Consider the following 18,729-nt stretch of genomic DNA (forward strand, 5'->3'; position numbering starts at 1 on the left):
CATCCCCACCGGGTGACCCACAGTAGGCCAGTTACGATGCTCTCTCTTGAGAGACTGATGCTGAAACAGTGCCATTTCATTCCCACCAGGAATGATTCCCGGAGCTGTAGTGCCTGTCCTGTCCTTCCAGACACCGATGGCTCACCTCTTAACCTTCCCTCCTGTGAGCCCACAGCCGGCCAAGAGCCTCTGCTGCTTGCTTAGCAAGTGGGCTTCTGCTCCTGGGAACCAGTGAGCCCTAAAGAGGCTGGAAGAAAAAGGGCACCTGTGTCCAGCATCTACTGAGCCAGTCACTGGGCCTGGGGGCGGCCTTTGCTCTGAAGCCTCAGAACAAGCAGAGACAGACAGCCTGCTCCCACTGGGATATGCGGCCTGGAACTAAGATCACACATGCCATGAGTGGCAAAAAAAAAAAAAAAAATCCCAGGTTCGCTAAGTAACCAAGGGGACCCTGGGCTGGGAGGGCCTGGGGCCGGGCACTGAGGATGGGTCTGTGGGCTAGTCCTTCTTTGTAGATGCCACCTGCCTGCCCCCCACCTTGAGGTTTGGGGTGCCCCAGGCATTTTCATAGACGGCATCTCATTCAATAGCTGACACGTAGACAAATACCATATGGTATCACTCGTATGTGGAATCTAACTTTTAAAAAGATGCAAATGAACTTATTTACAAAACAGACAAAGATATCGAAAACAAACTTAACAGTTACCGAAGGGGAGGAATAAATCAGGAGCTTGGGGTGAACATGCACATACTACTATACATAAGACAGATAACCAACCAGGACCTACTGTGTAGCACAGGGAACTCTGTTCAGAATCGTGTTCTGTGATAACCTATATGAGAAAAGAATCTGAAAAACGAATGTACAACAATCACTGTGCTGTACCCCTGAGACTAACACAACATTGTAAACCCACTATACTCCAATAAAATTAAAATTTAAAAAAAAATAGCTAAGGGACTTCCCTGGTGGAACAGTGGTTAGGAATCCGCCTGCCAGTGCAGGGGACACGGGTTCAAGCCCTGGTCCAGGAAGATCCCACGTGCCGCGGAGCAACTAAGCCTGTGCGCCACAACTACTGAGCCTGCGCTCTAGAGCCCGCGAGTCACAACTGCTGAGCCCACGTGCCACAACTACTGAAGCCCGCGCACCCAGAGCCCGTGCTCTTCAACAAGAGAGGCCACCGCAGTGAGAAGCCCGCACACCACAACGAAGAACAGCCCCCGGTCGCCGCAACTAGAGAAAAGCCCGCGTGCGGCAACAAAGACCCAACACAGCCAAATAAATAAATTAACTAAAAAATAAAAAAAAATTAAAAATAGCTGACATGTAAAGCCGCCAAGGCAGGGATCTTTGGGGGTGACTGGCCCAGCCTCCTGCTCCCCGTGTGGGTCCCGAGGGAGAAATCCTCCTGGACCAGTTACCAGGGCAACTGTTAAGTGCAGAGCCTGGGCCTGAAACCAAAATGCTAGGTCCACACTTCAGGTGGGAGGAAGGTTCTCATCCCTTCAGGCCACACCTAGAGGTGAAGGCCCTACCAACGCTTGCCTGCAGCCAGGGGAGAAAGGCAGTCCACCCAGGACCTTGCACCTCAGGGACCCCACCAGCCGGTGAGCACGGCCCAGTCCGGACAGTGGAATTGACTGATGGTCACACTGGCCCTTCTGCTCTTTGGGAGGAACACGGGGAGGGTCCCAGTACTGGTGGACACGCTGACGAGCCTTCACCCGGCACGACAGGCTTGCAAGCCTGTCCCGTTTACCCACTGCCACGACGTCCTCCATCAGACAGGGCGTGCCAGTGTCTCCCCCATCGGACTGGGGCTTTCATGAGGAGGAAGGAACCACAGCTCTCGGCAGACTGGGTGGTGCCTGCAAGCAAGAGCCATCACCCCATCACCCCCACCAGGGCAGGGGCTGTGACATCGCGTTCTTTCTTCCCCACCCAGCTCGAGCCCAGGCCCACACCTGGGTTCACACTGCCAAGCTGAGCCCCCAGGTCCTCAGGCCAGAAGGGCACTCAGCCAGGTCACGGCCCTGGGTAGAGCCAGATCCTGGCTGCAAAGGGCACTGAGCCAGCTGGGGCGGGCGTGGGCCCTGGGGGTGGGAGGCACCATTCAGAACAGTGGGGAGGGGGCCTGAGCACAGCAGGGTTGCGCCGCCCCCGAGGCCAAGGGCGGAGGCAGGGATGGGACTCCGAGGGCCGGGTGTGGGATGGCCCCCGCAGCTGAGGGACCTCATGTGGATAGAACAGCTGCCACTCGTAGCTGGGGGACCTTGGGGAAGCTGCTTAGTTCCTCAGAGCCTGTTTTCCCATCTGTCATGTGGCTGTGATGACTGCACCTGCGCCACCTACCGCAGTGGGGGTTGTGGGGACCGAGCGAGGGTACAGCCCAGCCCCGCCCCGCCCCGCACACAGCAAGTGCTCAATAAACGTCAGCTGCAGGCCAGGTGACACCCAGGGTTCTGCAGGCCCACCCAGGACAGGGCTGAGGCGCTGCACCCCACTCGCCCCACTCCCCATCTGAACCTGAGGCGCCCCCCTCCTTGGCCTCCCCAGACCCCCATTCCCTCCTCCTCTTCCCCCAACCAAACCAGGTCACCTGCTGTGAGCGCTGGTGGCTGGCCCTGCCCCCACCATCCTCACTCCAGCCCCACCTTGGGAGCAGCCCTGACTCCCATCTCCAGGCCTTTGCACACACCCTTCCCTCTCTCTCAAGATTCCGCTCCCGGGCCACTCCTCCATGAAGCCTTCCCAGGTTGAGTCGCCTCATCCCTATGGCACTTTGTACCTTCTGGTTACAGTCCTTCCCTCTAGGGCCCGGCAACCGTCTCCCCTCCTTGAGGGCAGGGACCAGAGCTGGTTCACCCCCATCCCAGACGCCCAGCACAGCGTGGGCCAGGGTGGAGAGGAGAGCTGCGCTTGGCAAATACTTGTGGCACCAAACCGGGGCAGGCGTCCCCTCGCGGCCGAGGCTACAGCCCTGTGGCCGGGCTCCTTCCTTTCTCCACGGTTGGAAGAGGAAGATTCTAACAGAGAGGCTCACGCTGAGCCCCAGCTCCTCCCTACCAGCCTTAGCCGCACCTGGCACCACCCACCCTGATGGCTCCCGGGACCGGCTGTGTGTGGGGGGCGGCGGGGGGGGGGAGAGGTGAGACAGCAGGCCATCAGGGAGGGGAGCTGGCCCCTCCGTCCTCAGGCATGCATGGGGTTGTGGCCAAGAAGAAAGTGGACTCAGGTTGGGGTCTGGGAGGCAAACTAAAGTTGGGGCACAGGAACTAGAGCTCGGGGCTCAGCCCTGCCCTCCTCTCCACCCTTCCCGCCTGCAACACTGGCACCTTCCCCGTTTATCTTCTGACTGTCCTTCTGCCATGTCACCTCTTCCAGGAAGGTCTCCCTGATTTCCAGGGAGATCTGGTTGTCCTTCTCCTCCAACTAAAAATGATCAAAGCTAACCTTCAATGAGCTCCTTCTTCAGACTTCAGAGCCAGACTTCAGGGCTAACATCCATAAGCACACCATTTTATTTAATCCCTAGAAGGACGTATAAAGTGGTAATACTGTCATCCCATTGCACAGATGAGGTAACTGTGGCACAGAGAAGTTGAGATGCAGAACCAAAGTCTGAACCTTAACTATTCCGCTTCTTGCTGAGCACCGCGGAGCAGGGATCCTGTTGGAGGAGTGTCTTTCTCACTGCTGTGTCCCCACCACCAGGTGTGGAGCCTGTCACAGAGAAGCAGGTTGAAGAAACTGGAGGCCCAAGAGGCTGGGCAGGGGCGGGCCAGCAGACACAGTACCCTCTGGCCTGGCTCTCCCACATCCTGACCCCCTTAGGCCCCCACCTGGGGCCTGTAGGTGGGACCCCGATCGCCATCCATCACTGTGCCCCAGAGCAGCGCAGAGCCCGGCACCAGGAAAGGAGCACCAGGACGGGCCTCACAGGGAGTACCGTTTACTAGGCCATCTGCAGTCGACTGTACAGTCCAGGGTGCACCAGGCTGAGCTGGGCTCCTCCCCAGGCGGTTGGGTGGGGGAAGCAGGCAGAATGAGGTAGGTGAGCTGAGGGGCAGCTGCACTGTCTTCTGAGAGGCGAGTTCTCGGCTGCAGGCCCTCCCTTCAGGCTCCAGGGACAGTTGCCTCAGACCCTGGGGGTGAATCCCAAGGCGGGGTGGGCTGGCCCTGGGGGCTGACCTGCTCCTGGAAGAGTCCGTCAGTCAGGGCTTCCGGAAGGGTCAGCTCACGAGGTTTCGGAGGGGTTGGGGGTAGGCGGTCGGGCCGGGAGTTCTAGGCACCCCCAGCTTCCTCCACGGCCCAGCCCAGGGTCAGCAGCACCGTCACTGCCCATACTTCTCCCTTCCTCAGTGTGGCATCTGCAGGTCCCCGTCATCCTGGGCTTGGCCTGGGTCTGGGTCCTGCTCAGCTGGGGAGGAGTGGCTGGCGCTCTGATGAGGTGGCGGTACCCCTGTATACCAGGAACTGTATGGAGATCCGAAGGAGTCAACGTCAAGGCCAAACGGAGCACAGCCTGCGTCGGACCTGCCCCAGGGTGGCCTGTGGCCCCATCCAGAACTGCTGCCCTCTTCCCTCCCTGCAACTCGGCCAGGTGGGCAGGGTCAGCCATGGCCTCCTGGCCTCTGCTCTTGCTGCCTTCCCACCCCTCAACCGGCCAAACCCCATTTATCTGCCAAGTCCAGCGCTTGGGTCTTCCTCTCCAGGCAGCCTCCCCTGACCCCAGCTCCAGGATCTTGCCCTCCTCTCACCCTACAGAATCCTGGGGGTTTCAGCAAGTGGCAGGGGCCATTTTGGGGCACTAGAGCTTAACTTTCTTCATCTCTCATTGCACCCACCAGGAACTCCGCAAATGTCGAAACAAGGGCCCCGTTTACCTCCTCCCAAAGGAGATGCAAATAATGCCCTGCTCAGCCATCCAGCAAACAAACATTTACTGAGCACTCACTGTGTGCTGGGTCCGGTGCTGGGTATTTCCAGAGACCTTAGCTTATGTAATTGCCCCATGACCTTGGTGAGACAGCAAGATGAAGACATGGAAGCACAGAGAGGCTAACGGTTTGCTCTGTGTCACACAGGACACCGGGGAGCCAGGATTTGAACTCAAGTTTTTCCATCTCTAATTCACGTGTGTGTGTCTCCACATTGCAGCTTTCCTTCCTCCTGCCTGGATGGGCTGATTTATGCCCTGTTCCCCAGACCCTCTGCACAAGCTGTGCCAGGAACATCCCTCCCTCTCCTGTGCCTAACTTCTCCTTCAGGGCACAGTTTCAGTGGCACTAGTGGAGGCCTCTGCTGAGCCTCTAAACCAGGACAGACAGCCCCCTGGTCACACACTCTTGCAGTTTTTCTCTGTGCTACTCAGTGGCACCACAGTGAAGTAATTATTTATGATTACGCATATCCTGTCTGCCTCCCCACTGAACTGTGAGCTTCTTGAAGGAAGGACCATTCTGTTCTTACTCACAAATAGATCTGGTACCTGGAGGGGTGCCCAGCACATGGGAGGTTTGGCTCTTGGATGGATGGATGGATGGATGGATGGATGGATGGATGGATGGATGGAAGGATGGATGGATGGAAGGATGGATGGATGGATGGATAGAAGGATGGATGGGTGGATGGACGGACAGACGGATGGACAGAAGGATGGATGGATGAATGGACTGGATGGAAGGATGGATGGATGGAAGGATGGATAGAAGGATGGATGGATGGATGGATGGATGGATAGAAGAATGGATGGATGGATGGAAGGAAGGATGGATGGATGGATGGATGGATGGATGGATAGATGGATGGATGGATGGATGATGGATGGATGGAAGGAAAGATGGATGGATGGATGGACGCTGAAGCCACGTGCAGGCGGAGGCTGCTGTGGCCCCCCCCGACCCCCCCCACCCCCCCCCCCTGAAGGATACGATGGTGTCGAGCAGCAGGACGCCCAGGCTGCCCACGAGCCAGGGCAGGTGGTGCAGCACATAGCTGCCCTCGCTCTGGCCTACTTCGGGATTTTTGAGCAGCACGCTTAGCCCATACAGCGTGTTCCCCAGCATCACCAAGGCGAACAGCGAGTAGGAGATCCCCTGTGTCGACTTCCGCAGGAACTGGAAGCGAGAGGTGTAGGGTCAGAGACCTCAAACGGGCCTCTTGTCTCTCTGGACTGTAACTGTCCATGTGTCCGTCTGCCCTGTCACAACGCACATGCTCCGAGCAGACTGCACACGGTGTGACCAGTGTCCGACACGGGCCTGCTGCCCAGATCAGCCCTTTCCAGGGCCTGACTCCTCATCCCCGTTCCAACGTCATCTCCCGGGCCACCCTGCCCAGGTCGCAAGAGACTAGGGCTGCCCCACCCTGCTCGCCCCAAGGTGCCTGCTCCCCAGCCCTACGCTGACTCACTGCCCAGCAAGGCTCCCCCATCTCTGGTTCCCCACCTTCTCTGCTCTGCTCTCAGCCCCTCGCTCTCACCTGACCTCCGACCTCCCCGGGACACATGCAGGTCACATGTACCCCTGGATGGCAGGCATCTCACGCCCATTTCCAGAGGCAGAAACTGAGGCTTGGAGAAGTGGATTCAGTCACCCAAGCCAACAGTGAGTGTGGACCAGACCTGTTGCTACTCCCTAACCCAGGGGCCCGAGCTGCCAGCCGGCTCCTCTTCCCGTGGCCCCAGTGCCCCTGCCCGCGGCTCACATTGGTGCGGATCTGAGGCAGCCGGGAGAGCAGGTACAGCATGCTGGACACGGAGCCGATTACAAAGCCAATGATTTCCTGCTGCGTGAAGGGCTGAGAGGGCAGAGTGGAGTGCTCAGTGCTCAGCAGGCGCCGGGGTGCAGCCTGAGAGCCCCAACTCCCTCCTCGAGGGCAATTCCCCTGACCCCATGGTCATGCAGGGGCGGGCCCTCGGGGTGAGCCAGACCCCCACCCCTGCTCTACTCTCGCGTGCCCACACCTCACCTTATTGCCCGGCTCCACAGACAAGAGCGTCCGCCCCCGGAAGACCTCCCTGGGGGCAGCCACCAAGCCAGCGCTGCTCAGCAGTGGGGCGGTACACGCCACCCCCAAGATGAACAACAGCACAGAATTGATGGGGGCAGACCCTGGACATGAGGCAGGAGGGAAGCTGAGATTAGGGATCTGAGTGGCAGCAGACAGACTGGGCTTTGAGTCCTGGCCTTGTCCCTCAGTGGCTGTGTGACCTTGGGCAAGTGACCTAACCTCTCTGAGCCTTTATTCCTCATCTGTAGAATGGGTATAATGAGAGTACCCTTCTCCTAAGCTTGTAAAGGTAAGCTGATGAGGGCAGTGGGGGCAGGAAGGGAATTATGGAGCGTGGAAATGCTGAGACAGCCCCACCCCCAGGTGCCTGGATCATTTCTTGTACAGCCCTGGATCTGCCCCTTCTGAATCCTGTGTGCCGTGAACTTGTTTCCTCAGCTCCAAGCCCAGGGCCCGGCACTGAGGAGCAGCTGAAGCCATGTTTGCTGAATGAGAGAACTTAAGTGAAGGGGACTCCCTGTGGTCCTGCCCGGATGTACTCACTGCCCTCTATCTCGGCTCATCAGGTGATCAGGGCCCCAGCTTTCAGATAAGGCCCCAAGGAAGCCTTTTTTTTTTTTTTTTTTTTTGCGGCACACGGGCCTCTCACTGCTGTGGCCTCTCCCGTTGCGGAGCACAGGCTCCGGACACGTAGGCTCAGCGGCCATGGCTCGCGGGCCCAGCCGCTCCACGGCATGTGGGATCTTCCCGGACCGGGGCACGAACCCGTGTCCCCTGCATCGGCAGGCAGACTCTCAACCACTGTGCCACCAGGGAAGCCCCCGAGGAAGCCTTTTTGAGGTTTGGTTTATCACCAGCAATGGGAAACCTTCCTCCTCCCAAACTTCCAGGCCTCCCGGCTTCCCTCAGGCACCTGACACAGAGGGATCCCCGTACTCACACAGAGAGGGGCGTTTCTTAAACTTGTAATGAAAGTACAGCGACAGCATCAGCACGTCGGCTAAGACGTAATACACGGCTGTGTAGGTCTGCAAGAGAAGAGGGGGCCCAGGGCGCTGGCTGCAGTCCCCGGCTCAGGGACCACACCCCAGCACCCGGGCAGCTCCGCCCCATCCCAGCTGGGTGACCCTGAGCAAGTTGCTTCACCTCCTGGAGCTTCTGTTTGCTCATCTGGAAAGGAGGGGATCACAGTTCCTACCTGGCAGAGCTAGACAGCAGGTAGGCAAGGGCCTGGCAGGTGCCCGCCTGGGCAGACAGAGGAAACAGTGGCTAGCATGACCAGGCAGGACAAAATGGGACTCAGAGGTTAAGTGGAGGCTACCATTTGGCCTGATACAGGGGCAATTTACAGTCCCCCTTGGGAAGACAACAGATTCCTGATTTTGAGTCCCAGCTCCACCCAGCCACAGAAAAATGATGGCACCTGGGCCTCCCAAGGGAAAACCTTCCTCCTCCAGGGCCCCATGCCCTGAAAGCTCAGTCAGGATCTTAGCACCTCAGAGGTCAAAGACCCCAGCCATCCTGTGGTTTGATGTGCTCATTTTGTAGATGGGGGAACTGAGGCCCACACTGTGCGGCAGGCAGAGGGCTCTCTCTATAGCATGGGGCCCTCGAAGATGGAAGCCTCTGCAGACTGTCCCTGGCAGCCCACCCAGCCCGGGGACCAGCCCACCTGCAGGGGCAGCTGGTCAGCAAGGAAGGAGCCAATGAGATTGCAGGAGTCTCCGCCGATCCAGCCCAGGAGGAACCACAGGGACAGGGCCTGGTCCATATTGCCCATTTTGCAGGCCTTGATGTACTGGCTGTGGCGGAGGAAGGAGACGTGCACTCAGAAGCCGACGGCTGTGATACCGCGTGGAGGGTAAACATGGGAAGAGCCAACATGGAATAGCGGGGCTGGGGCGGCGTCTGCACAGGGGGTCGCCTGGGAGCTGATCCTTCCCGCAGGCGGGATCCTCATGGGCCTTTCTTTGCCCTTTGGGGATTCTTACCACGGGATCCCTTCCAAGCCAGGAGCTCTATGGGACATGCACCTTTCCAGAGAGAGCCATTGCATGATAGATTCTCCTCCACAGCAGTCTCTTGGTGGGGACCTGGGGTCTTTACAGGGCCCTGATGTTTTGTGTCAGACCCCGAGAACCACTTCATAGGGACCCTGGGTTCTCTCTTCTATGGAGGAGCGGGAGGGGGGTTGGTGTTTGGAAGGAAGGAGGATGGTGGTTGCCCAACAGCCGAGGCCTGGGCGATGCCCTATCTCCAGGGGAGATGGATAATAATATGGGCCTGTTATCTTCAAAGGGCAACAGAGAAGCCTCAGGCTGTGGCTCCCAGAGCTCTGATTACAAAGCCATGGGGTCAAGTCTTGATGGGCCTCTTTGGGGATGGAAAAGTCAGGGAACCAGGATTCACACTCAGACCCTGGGGTCCCAGCCTTGCTCCGAGTCATCCCGCAACAGCCACCTGTGCTTACACTTCTCTTTGATCATTTGCATGTATTTAAATTAGTAAAAGGTAACTGAACAGCACCTCACCCCACCTTCCACCCGAGACAGAAGCTAGGAGAGCTAGGCCTGGCCCTGGCTCTTCACGGTCATCCTTCCACCTCCATCTCCTGCTGACCCCGCCCCCAGCTCTTTAGGTCTCCCACGCAAGCCTGTGTTCCTTGTTTCCAACTCCCCCCTCCGGCAGGGACACTCCGACCCCCACCACCTCTTCACCAGGACTGCCTTCTCTTCCTCCAAGCTCTGCACCAGCAGGTGGCTAACCCAGGCCCTCCTCTGGATCTTTCAGGAAATATCAGCTCCTCCTCAGGGCCTTCCTAGGAGGGAGCTCTGCCAGCACTCGTCAGTTCCTCCTGGACTCAAGCTTCCTGAGGGAAGGGACAGTGCCCAGCATGGGCCTGGCCTGGAGAGGCCCTTAAGGTTTACCCCGTGGCCCTGCCCTTCCAGGATACTGTGACTTGAAGAGCCTCCATAAATTTCAGGGAAAGTGATTTTGTCACACTCAGGAAAGGCCGAGTCCTAAGGAGAAGCAGTAAGGTGGCTGCCCTCCCTGCCATCACCCGGGGCTTCTCCCAGACCTCTGACACCCCCTCCCTGGTTAATCAGCCAGGCCCAGGCAGGGCTGGCACTATGCCCTGGTGGAAAGGGGAGGCCTCAGCCAGCTCCACCAGCTCCTCGTGCTTCTGGGGGACCTCTCACCCCAAGATGGGGAGTCTCTCTCCCTTGGCCTCCACCCATCACCCAGACCTGTCTGCTTTGCCCGCTAAGGGCCACCTATCCAATCTCCCACACATCATTGCTTGCTGGATGCCTTACACAGCCTCCCTGCCTCCAGTCTCTCCCCTGTCCCTCCAGTTCTCCTTCCCTAACAGAAGGTCTACAAAGGCAAGGATGGGGTCGGTTTTGCTTACTTCTGCCACATCTAGTATGGCAGCTGGGACAAGGTGAGTCAGTAAAAATGTCAAGCCCTAGACAGCATGTTGGGACAACTTGATGAGGTAAGGGTAGTCTTTTTTTTTTTTTTTTTTTTTGGCCGCTGCGCGGCTTGTGGGATCTTAGTTCCCCGACCAGGGATTGAACCTGGGCCCTCAGCAGTGACAGCACAGAGTCCTAACCATAGGACTGCCAGGGAATTCCCAATGGTAGTCTTTTTAACACATGGTACTGGGACAACCGGGTACCGCATGCAAAAGAACGAGGTTGGATCCCTACCTCACACCGTATACAAAATACAACTCAAGCTGAGTCAAAGCTCTACATGTAAGAGCTAATTTGTGATACTGTGATTTACAATAAGAAATATATATATTTGGTCTTCTTCCCTGTTCCCTGCACAGAGCTCTCCTAAGAATGTCCTAAGGGGTGAGAGAGAAAGAGAGAAAGAAAGGTGTCTTTTGTAATGTTAATAAGGTGACTTTCGGAAAGCCCTTAGGTCACCTGAGGATAAGGACTCATTGCCAGGGGAACCAACAGTAGGATTAGAAGGTTGGGACATTTGGTCTCAGGGGTCCCTGTCCCACCCCCCTCACCCACCTCAGGGGAGGAGAGAGGCTCGAGATTGAGCCCAATTGCTAATGGCCAATGACTGCGTAATAAAGCCTCCATAAAAATCATTCCTCTGAGTTCTGTGAGCTGCTCTAGCAAACTAATCAAACCTGAGGAGGGGTCGGAGGAATCTCCGATCTACGGCTGGAGGTCAGAAGCACAAATGACAACCTGGACCTGTGACTGGTCTCAGAAGTGGGGAGGAGGGAGCACTCTTGTGGGACTTGTAGGACTGGGCCCCTAACCTGTGGGATCTGAGGCTGTCTCAGGTGTAGACAGTGTAAGAATTGAGTTGATTGCTTGATGGTGTGGCAAAAAAACACATCAGAATTGGTGTCAGACTTGGATAAATCTATATAAAACTCTTAGAAGATAAGGGTGAATCTTTGTTACCTGGATTAAGCTATCCTTTCTAGACATGATAGCAAAAGCACAAGTAACAGAAGAAAAAAACACATAAATTGGACATCATCAAGGGACTTCCCTGGCGGTCCAGTGGTTAAGACTCCGAGCTCCCATGCAGGGGGCTCAGGTTCGATCCCTGCTCGGGGAACGAAGATCCCACATGCTGCACGGCGCGGCCAAAAAAAAAAAATTGGACATCAACAAATTTTTGAATTTTTGTGCTTCAAGCGACACCATCGAGAAAGTGAAAAGACAACTCACTGAATGGGAGAAAATATTTGCAAAATATATCTAGAATATATAAAGAACTCTTATAACTCAACAGCAAAAAGACAAATAATCCAATTGAAAAATGGGCAAAGAACCTCAATAGACCTTTTTCCAAAGAGAATATAATTTGGCCAATTAAGCTACTTAATATCACCAGCCAACAAGGAAATACAAATGAGAACTATGAGATACCACTTCACACTCACTGGGATGGTATAATAAAAAAGACAGAAAATAACAAATGTTGATGGGGATTTAGAGAAATTGGAACCTTCGTGCACTGCTGGTGGGAATGTAAAATGGTGCAACCGCTTTGGAAAACAGTCTGGCAGTTCCTCAAAAGATTAAACACAGAGTTACCATGTGACCCGGCAATTCCGCCCCTTAGGTATATACCCAAGAGAAGTAAACACACATGTCCCCACTAAAACTTGTACATGAACATACATAGCAGCCTTAATCACACTGGCCAAAAGGTAGAAACCGCCCAAATGTCCATCAATGAACGAATGAATAAACAAAAGGTATACATATACAACGAAAACTACTATTCGGATGTAAAAAAAGAATGAAGTATTGACACTAGCTACGTATGACGTGGATGAACCTTGAAGATGTTATGCTAAGTGAAAGAAGCCAGTCACAGAAGGCCACATACTGTATGATCCATTGATATGAAATGTCCAAAATAGGCAAATCTACAGACAGAAAGCAGATTGGTGGTTGGGGCCGGGAGATTTAGAGGGAAACGAGGAATGACTCATTTCTTTCTGGGTTTCTTTTTAGGGTGACAAAAATGTTCTAAAACTGATTGCACCAATGCTTACACAACTCTGTGCATATACTAAAACCTTGGACTTGTACATTTAAATGGGCTAACTCAATGGTATGTGAATTATCTCTCAATTAAACTGTTATCTTTCTCCCTCAGGAGAAACAGCATAAGATTTCCTAACAGTGGAGAATGCCCTTACATTACAGGGCCCTGGATGACCTCTTTGACCTCACCTCTCCTCTTTGGCCCCGCCTCTGCCCAGCCATGGGACTGAGCGTATGGTGTGTAAAGGCCATCCTCATAGCAACCCTGTGAGGTAGCGAACAACATTCCCATTTTACAGATGAGAAAACTGAGGCGCAGAGCAGCGAAGGGACTTGCCCAGGTCACAGTGTGTCCACGTTCCCTAATCACAGCAGTGGCCATGCTGTTTTGTAATCACTGCTTGTCCTCCACCAGACTGTCACAGAACAAAGGCCAAGTTCGATGCACCCCAGCCCTCCCACTCCTCCGCCTCCTCTCTGACTAGCTGTGCAATTCACAGCAAGCTAGTTAACCTCTCTGGGTTTCTATTTCCTCGTAAAGTAGCGATACAGATTGTATCTATTTCACAGGGTGGTTATGAGGATTAAATAGGGTAAAGACATGTCAAGTGCTTAGAAATGAGCTAGGTACACAGTGGGCACTTAGTGAACAGGTGTTATTATTATTACCTGTGTGTCAGCATGGTCCAGCACAAGGCAGGGCCTAGAGTGAGGTTTGCTGTAGGGCCCTCCAGGGTGGGCTGGAAGTCAGTCAGTGGGGATGGGAGAGGGAGCACACTTGGCCTTGAGTCTGGAGAGGCCCAACGCCAGCCAGTGAGCCCCTCTTCGGCGCAGCCCCAGGAGCACTTGCCCCACCCGTGCAACCCAGCCCTGGTCCCACCACCCTGATGCTACTCACGGGAGGGTGGACGCAGCAAAGCAGAGAATGGAGATCAAGCCCAGGCCCACGCTGGCCTTGTCCCAGACATCCCAGGCACACTCGCCAAACACGTCCCATATCCACTGGCTGGAGCCATTGGGGCAGCTGGAGAAGTTTCTGGAGCCCAGCTTCCTCCAGACCATGGCTTCGGAGGGAGGGAGGGAGGGAGGGAGGGAGCCGGTGTGCTGAGGCAGGCGACAGCTCTACAGGGAACAAGACAGGCGCCTTCAGCCTTGGGAGGTCTGGGTCCTAGTCATGGTCCCGCCACTTTGAGCCCATTCCAGCCTTATCACCCAGCATGGACTGAGCCCCTGAACCAGAGAACACGATCAGTACAGAGATCAAAGTAACCACATATGCAGGGAGGGCACTGGATGTGTGGTCAGAGACAGGTGCATTCGAATCCCCACTCTGCCTGTTAACGCCTCGACTTTGGGCAAGTGACTCAGCCTTGCTGTGCCTCAGTCTCCTCATCTGCAAGATGGGGCGATAACAGTGCCTCCCCCACACAGCTGTGAGGGTTCAATGGGTTCATAAATCTAGTGTAGAGAACTGAGCCCTCAACAATGCCACCTTTGTTCTAACTCTTGAACATTTCGATTGTTTCCAATCTTTTCTTCTTGCAAATCACGCTGTGAGGGTCTGCTGAGACCAGGCCCACTAAGTACATCCTCTCATTTAAAGTACGGCTGTCCTGGGAATCCCCTGGTGGTCCAGTGGTTAGGACTCAGCACTTTTACTGCTGGGGCCTGGGTTCAATCCCTGGTCAGGGAACTAAGATCTCACAAGCTGCACCACTCAGCCAAAAAAAAAAAAAAAGTATGGCTGTCCCCTAGTACATTGGTCAGATGAGGCAAGTGGTGAAGAAGGAGCAGGTGAGTTGCACACATGGCTGGGATTCAAGCTTGGCGTGCTCAAGCCGCATTCTCCCAGCAGCTCGCGTGTGTAGGACGCCTGCTGGCAAAGAGTCTGGAGCCACCTCCCCATTCTCACCGCCGACAAAGCCAGGAGCTGGCTGGTTGCAGGGGCAGGCAGCGAAGTCCCCACCTGGTGTCCTAGAGCAGTCACAGCCTGTGTGACAGTCCCAGAGGAGGAAGAGGAAGTGGGGCTGCTGGGCAGAATCATCACAGCCCGATAGCTGAGCACGTTACCAGCTCTGTGCTAAGCACCTTACGTAGGCCTTTCTGCATTTTGCTGCACATCAGCTCTATGAAGTGGGGGCTACTGATATGTCTGCGTGGACCCGGGGAGGTGACTTGCCAGGGCCACCCAAGCAGGAAGCACTCACAGCCACCATGCTTCTGTCCCTGGGAACGGCGGCACCTTCCTGTGGTCTGGCAGGGCTGCCCAGGGTCTCATGCAGCCAGAAGACAGGCTTCCCCTTTTCTCACTGCGCTCAGAGGGGCTTTCCTCACCTGGGATGAGGCTCTCTCCAGCCACCTTCAGTTTCTGCTTGTGTCAAAAGACCCAGGATCCTCGTAAAGCAATGCCCCACAGACAATGCCACAGACCAAATGTTTATGTCCCTCCTGTCCTGTTGAAATCTAACCCCCAATGTGATGGTATTTTTGAGGTGGGGCCTTTGGGGAGTATTTAGGTCATGAAGGCAGAGCCCTCATGAATGGGATTAGTGCCCTTACAGGAAAGACCCCAGAGAGCTCCCTCGCCCCTTCTGCCAGGTGAGGACACATCGAGAAGACAGCCATCTATGAACTAGGAAGTGGACCCTCACCAGACGTTGAATCTACTAGCACCCTGAACTTGGACTTCCCAGCCTCCAGAACTGTGGGAAATCAATGTTTGTTTCTAAGCCATCCAGACAAATGGTATTTTGTTACATTGGCCCGAAAGGGCTGAGACACCCTGGCTGGACCCTTGGAACTGCTGAGGCCGCAGCGAGCTGGGAGCGTCAGGCAGGGAAAGGAAGCGAGTCAGCTGCTTTTCTTAGGAAGCTCTAGGCTCTCAGCTCTAACGTGACTCAACAGCGAGCCCCAGCACCCCAGGTCACTGCCTGCCTGGTTCACTGCAGTCCCTCCGGGGCCCTGCAAAGGGGGGCTGAAGGTCTCTTCCTGTACCTTGGTGACCACCCCCCCTTGACCTTCAGCACAGCTGATGTTGGAGCCATTTATCTGCTGTCCTGCCACCAGCAGCTGCAAGGCCACCCCAGGTTAACACGCAGTCCAGGTAGGAGCTGGGTTTTTGTGGTGCCTCAGGCATTTCAAATCAAGTCCTTTTGTTCCCCAGCCACCCCTCCAGTGGACCACTTCCCCAAGCCTCCTCTTGTAGAGCCTCAACACACCACGGCAGGTCATCACGGTAGTATACTGCCATCCTCATTAACTCCTCTGTGAGGGGAACACTGTCCTCATTCTACAGATAAGGGTGAGTGGCCTTGTGCAAGTAACAGTCTGAGCCTGTGTATAAAACGAGGATAATGATGCTCACTCCTTGGGGTTGTTGTAAAGATAAAATGCACATAAAGCTCTTAGCCCAGGGCCTGACACAATGGTAGTGACTAAGAATGAGAGACCAGTATCTCAAGCACCCTGAGGTCACTCTCACTTCCTCTTTTCACCAGGCTAGGGAAGAAAGAAAGTGGACACACGCCCAGTGAAGGAGGGATGGGTGTCTTGGGGGATGTACCATGGCTCACAGGGCCCAGGGCCCAGGGCCCTGGGTGGGTGGTCCCCTGTCCATGCACGGGGTCCATGAGCAGCTCGGGGCTCAGGATACTTTGAGACACGCCTGAGCCCTGAACAGAAGACACTTTCCTCTGAGGGCCACTGTGCACAGAGCCTGTCACCCGTGGGTTCTGACCCAAGTAGGAAGCCAGCCTGGGCCCAGGCCTGGCTTCTGAGACCGGGCCCACCTCCTAGTCCAACAGCACTGAGCAAATGGATGGCCAGGGTTGCAACAAAGGTTGACCAGGTCTGTAGGTGTGACAAGGACCACAACAGGGGTTCCTTGTGGTTTTTGTTTTTTTTAATTGAAGTATATAGTTGATTCAGGGGTGCCTTGTTATCATGGAGAGCACATGTTTGAAATTCAGGATCAGTGTGTCAGAGCTGGGGATAAAGGACCTGGGGTTTAAGAAGCTCCCCCAGCGTATTCTGACCACATGTATTCTGTGCACGTGACCACACTTTAAGAAAGGCGGAGGGGGCTTCCCTGGTGGCACAGTGGTTGAGGGTCCGCATGCCGATGCAGGGGACACGGGTTCGTGACCCGGTCCGGGAAGATCCCACATGCCGCAGAGCAGCTGGGCCCGTGAGCCGTGGCCGCTGAGCCTGAGCGTCCGGAGCCTGTGCTCCGCAACGGGAGAGGCCACAACAGTGAGAGGCCCGCGTACCGCAAAAAAAAAAAAAAAAAGAAAGGCGGAGGGACTTCCCTGGTGGTCCAGTGGCTAAGACTCCACACCCAATGCAAGGGGCCCGGGTTCAATCCCTGATCAGGGAACTAGATCCTGCATGCCACAACTTAGAGCCCACATGCCGCAAGTAAAGATCCCACATGCCGCAACGAAGACCTGGTGCAGCCAAATAAATAAATAAATATTTAAAAAAAAAGAAAAGAAAGGCAGCCCTGGAAATGGCATCCGCTGCCACAGCCATGTAACTCGTCCAGATCTCAAAGCTGAGCCACAGAGATGCTCCCCACTGAAGCTGCTCAGGTGGCCACCTTTATCTACCAGATAAGTCCAAACGCCTTGAGACCGAGCCCCAGAGTACTCCAAGAACTGCCCTCCCCCCCATCTCCTGTCCCTCCCTCTAGGCCTTCAGATGGTCACTCCCAGGTCTCCTGACTTCTGTCCATGCCGTCTCTTCCCCTAGGCTGGGCCTTTTCATCCTAGACGGCGTAGTAAAGAGAAACTAAGACCCAGTTCTAAATTGCCGTCTCAGTTTAGAGGGTCCTCACAGGAGCTGGCGGGAAAACACCTGTCCCCTCTTCCCTTACCTCCTCCACAAACCCGAAGAACGTTCATCACACTCGTCCGCCACTGCCGCGCTTTAAGCCACTCCTCTCCCTTCGCCCCGGGTGTAAACTTCTTAGGCCCCGGACACACCAGGTGCACAGTAAAGGTTCAAAAAACAGCAAGACACACACGGAGCGGGGGGAGAGGGAGCGAGAAAGGAAGGAAAAGAAGGTAGGAAGGGAGAGAGAGAGAGAGAGAGAAACAAAGAAAGGAAGGGAGACTGGGAGACCTAATTGTGAGCTTGGATGGCCTACGGTTGAGGAGAAAGCACTCTGGAACTGACCTGCCTAATGCCTACTAGTAATGAATTCTTGGTCAAGTGCCTGAGCTTCAGAGTTCCAACCTGTAAAACGAGGGAATGATGCAAGTATCCACCTGCTAGGCTAACGGCAGAGTTAAATGAGAGAATCCAGGCTGAGGGATTAGAATGGCGCCTGGCACAGGTCAAACCCTCAGTAGAATAACCGGGAATGGCTATTATTCTGCTCTGTCTAGAACTCTCTCCCCTCCCCCCACAGGGTTCCTGGCAAACAGCAGGCTTCAGTAAGCCTTGAAAAGACAAGACTGCGTCAGTCCTCATACTTCCAAACACAGACTCCCCATGTACACACTTGGAAACCTGTCCTAGGCATGGAATGGGAGGGGACAATCTGGGCTCCCTGCAGAATTGGGGAGCACCTGAGGGGAGGAGCATTCCGCCTTGGGGCTACCACCCACTCCAGCCCTCCAGGTCCTCGGTCACAACTCCCTCCTAGTGACTCAGCCGAGCACCGGCCGCCTGTTTGGCGGGGATAATAACAGGGCAGCCGCTGGGGTCAGCGCTCATTCGCCGCGAAGCCCCCTCTTCTGGCCCGCCCTGGGGAAAACAAAGTCGTCAGAAACGCAGGGGCCCGTCGGCCAGGAACAAGAGGTAAAAAAGGAACCCAGACCCCAGGCCCTAGGTCAGAGCGGCCCGAGGGGTCATGCTGGTCGCCCTTGAGGAGGGGGCCCTGGGCCCCCGCCGAGGGCCTCCCAATCCCAGCCCAGAGCCTCGCTCCAAGATCTCGCGCCCCGAGGTGGAGGCAGTAGCCCCAGGACCATCCAGGGGCTGGAGGAGGGTGTTGGAAAGATGTAGCAGGGAAGGCCCAGAGTCCCGAACCGCAGCCCCAGCCTCAAATTCGGCTTACCAAGTCTCGAGCCTCCCCACCGCCCGGCTTCCGGGTTCTCCAGCTCCTGCCTTCATCAGCTGACCAGAAACCCCGCCCCGCCCCGCCCCGGAGCTGCGCGGCTCCGCCTC

General features: G+C 55.6%; 1 protein-coding gene and 1 non-coding gene across 5 annotated transcripts; one reads left to right on the top strand and one right to left on the bottom strand.

The window, feature by feature from the left end:
• Window positions 1–3,006: 3,006 nt before the first annotated feature.
• On the bottom strand, window positions 3,007–18,662 carry SLC66A1 (solute carrier family 66 member 1). 4 transcript variants are annotated; one of them, XM_029230043.1, is made up of 8 exons: window positions 18,620–18,655; window positions 13,460–13,683; window positions 8,694–8,823; window positions 7,962–8,049; window positions 6,980–7,122; window positions 6,716–6,808; window positions 5,941–6,126; window positions 4,245–4,496 (listed from the first exon to the last, which is right to left on the bottom strand). In XM_029230043.1, exons 2-8 carry the CDS (start codon window positions 13,621–13,623, stop codon window positions 4,245–4,247), a joined length of 1,056 nt encoding a protein of 351 aa, XP_029085876.1. In that variant the 5' UTR covers window positions 13,624–13,683; window positions 18,620–18,655. The 4 variants fall into 4 exon arrangements, with proteins under 4 accessions (XP_029085877.1, XP_029085879.1, XP_029085878.1 ...); XM_029230044.1 differs by lacking the exon at window positions 18,620–18,655 and having other exon boundaries at window positions 3,007–4,495; window positions 13,460–13,666; XM_029230046.1 differs by lacking the exon at window positions 13,460–13,683 and having other exon boundaries at window positions 3,008–4,496; window positions 18,620–18,662.
• Window positions 14,183–14,254, top strand: TRNAK-UUU. The gene has a single exon. It is a non-coding gene; the product is annotated as a tRNA-Lys (tRNA).
• Window positions 18,663–18,729: the final 67 nt, after the last annotated feature.

This window comes from Monodon monoceros, unplaced genomic scaffold (assembly GCF_005190385.1).
Source record: "Monodon monoceros isolate NGI ecotype Baffin Bay Population unplaced genomic scaffold, NGI_Narwhal_1 Super_Scaffold_18, whole genome shotgun sequence".
Taxonomy (NCBI): Eukaryota; Metazoa; Chordata; class Mammalia; order Artiodactyla; family Monodontidae; genus Monodon; species Monodon monoceros.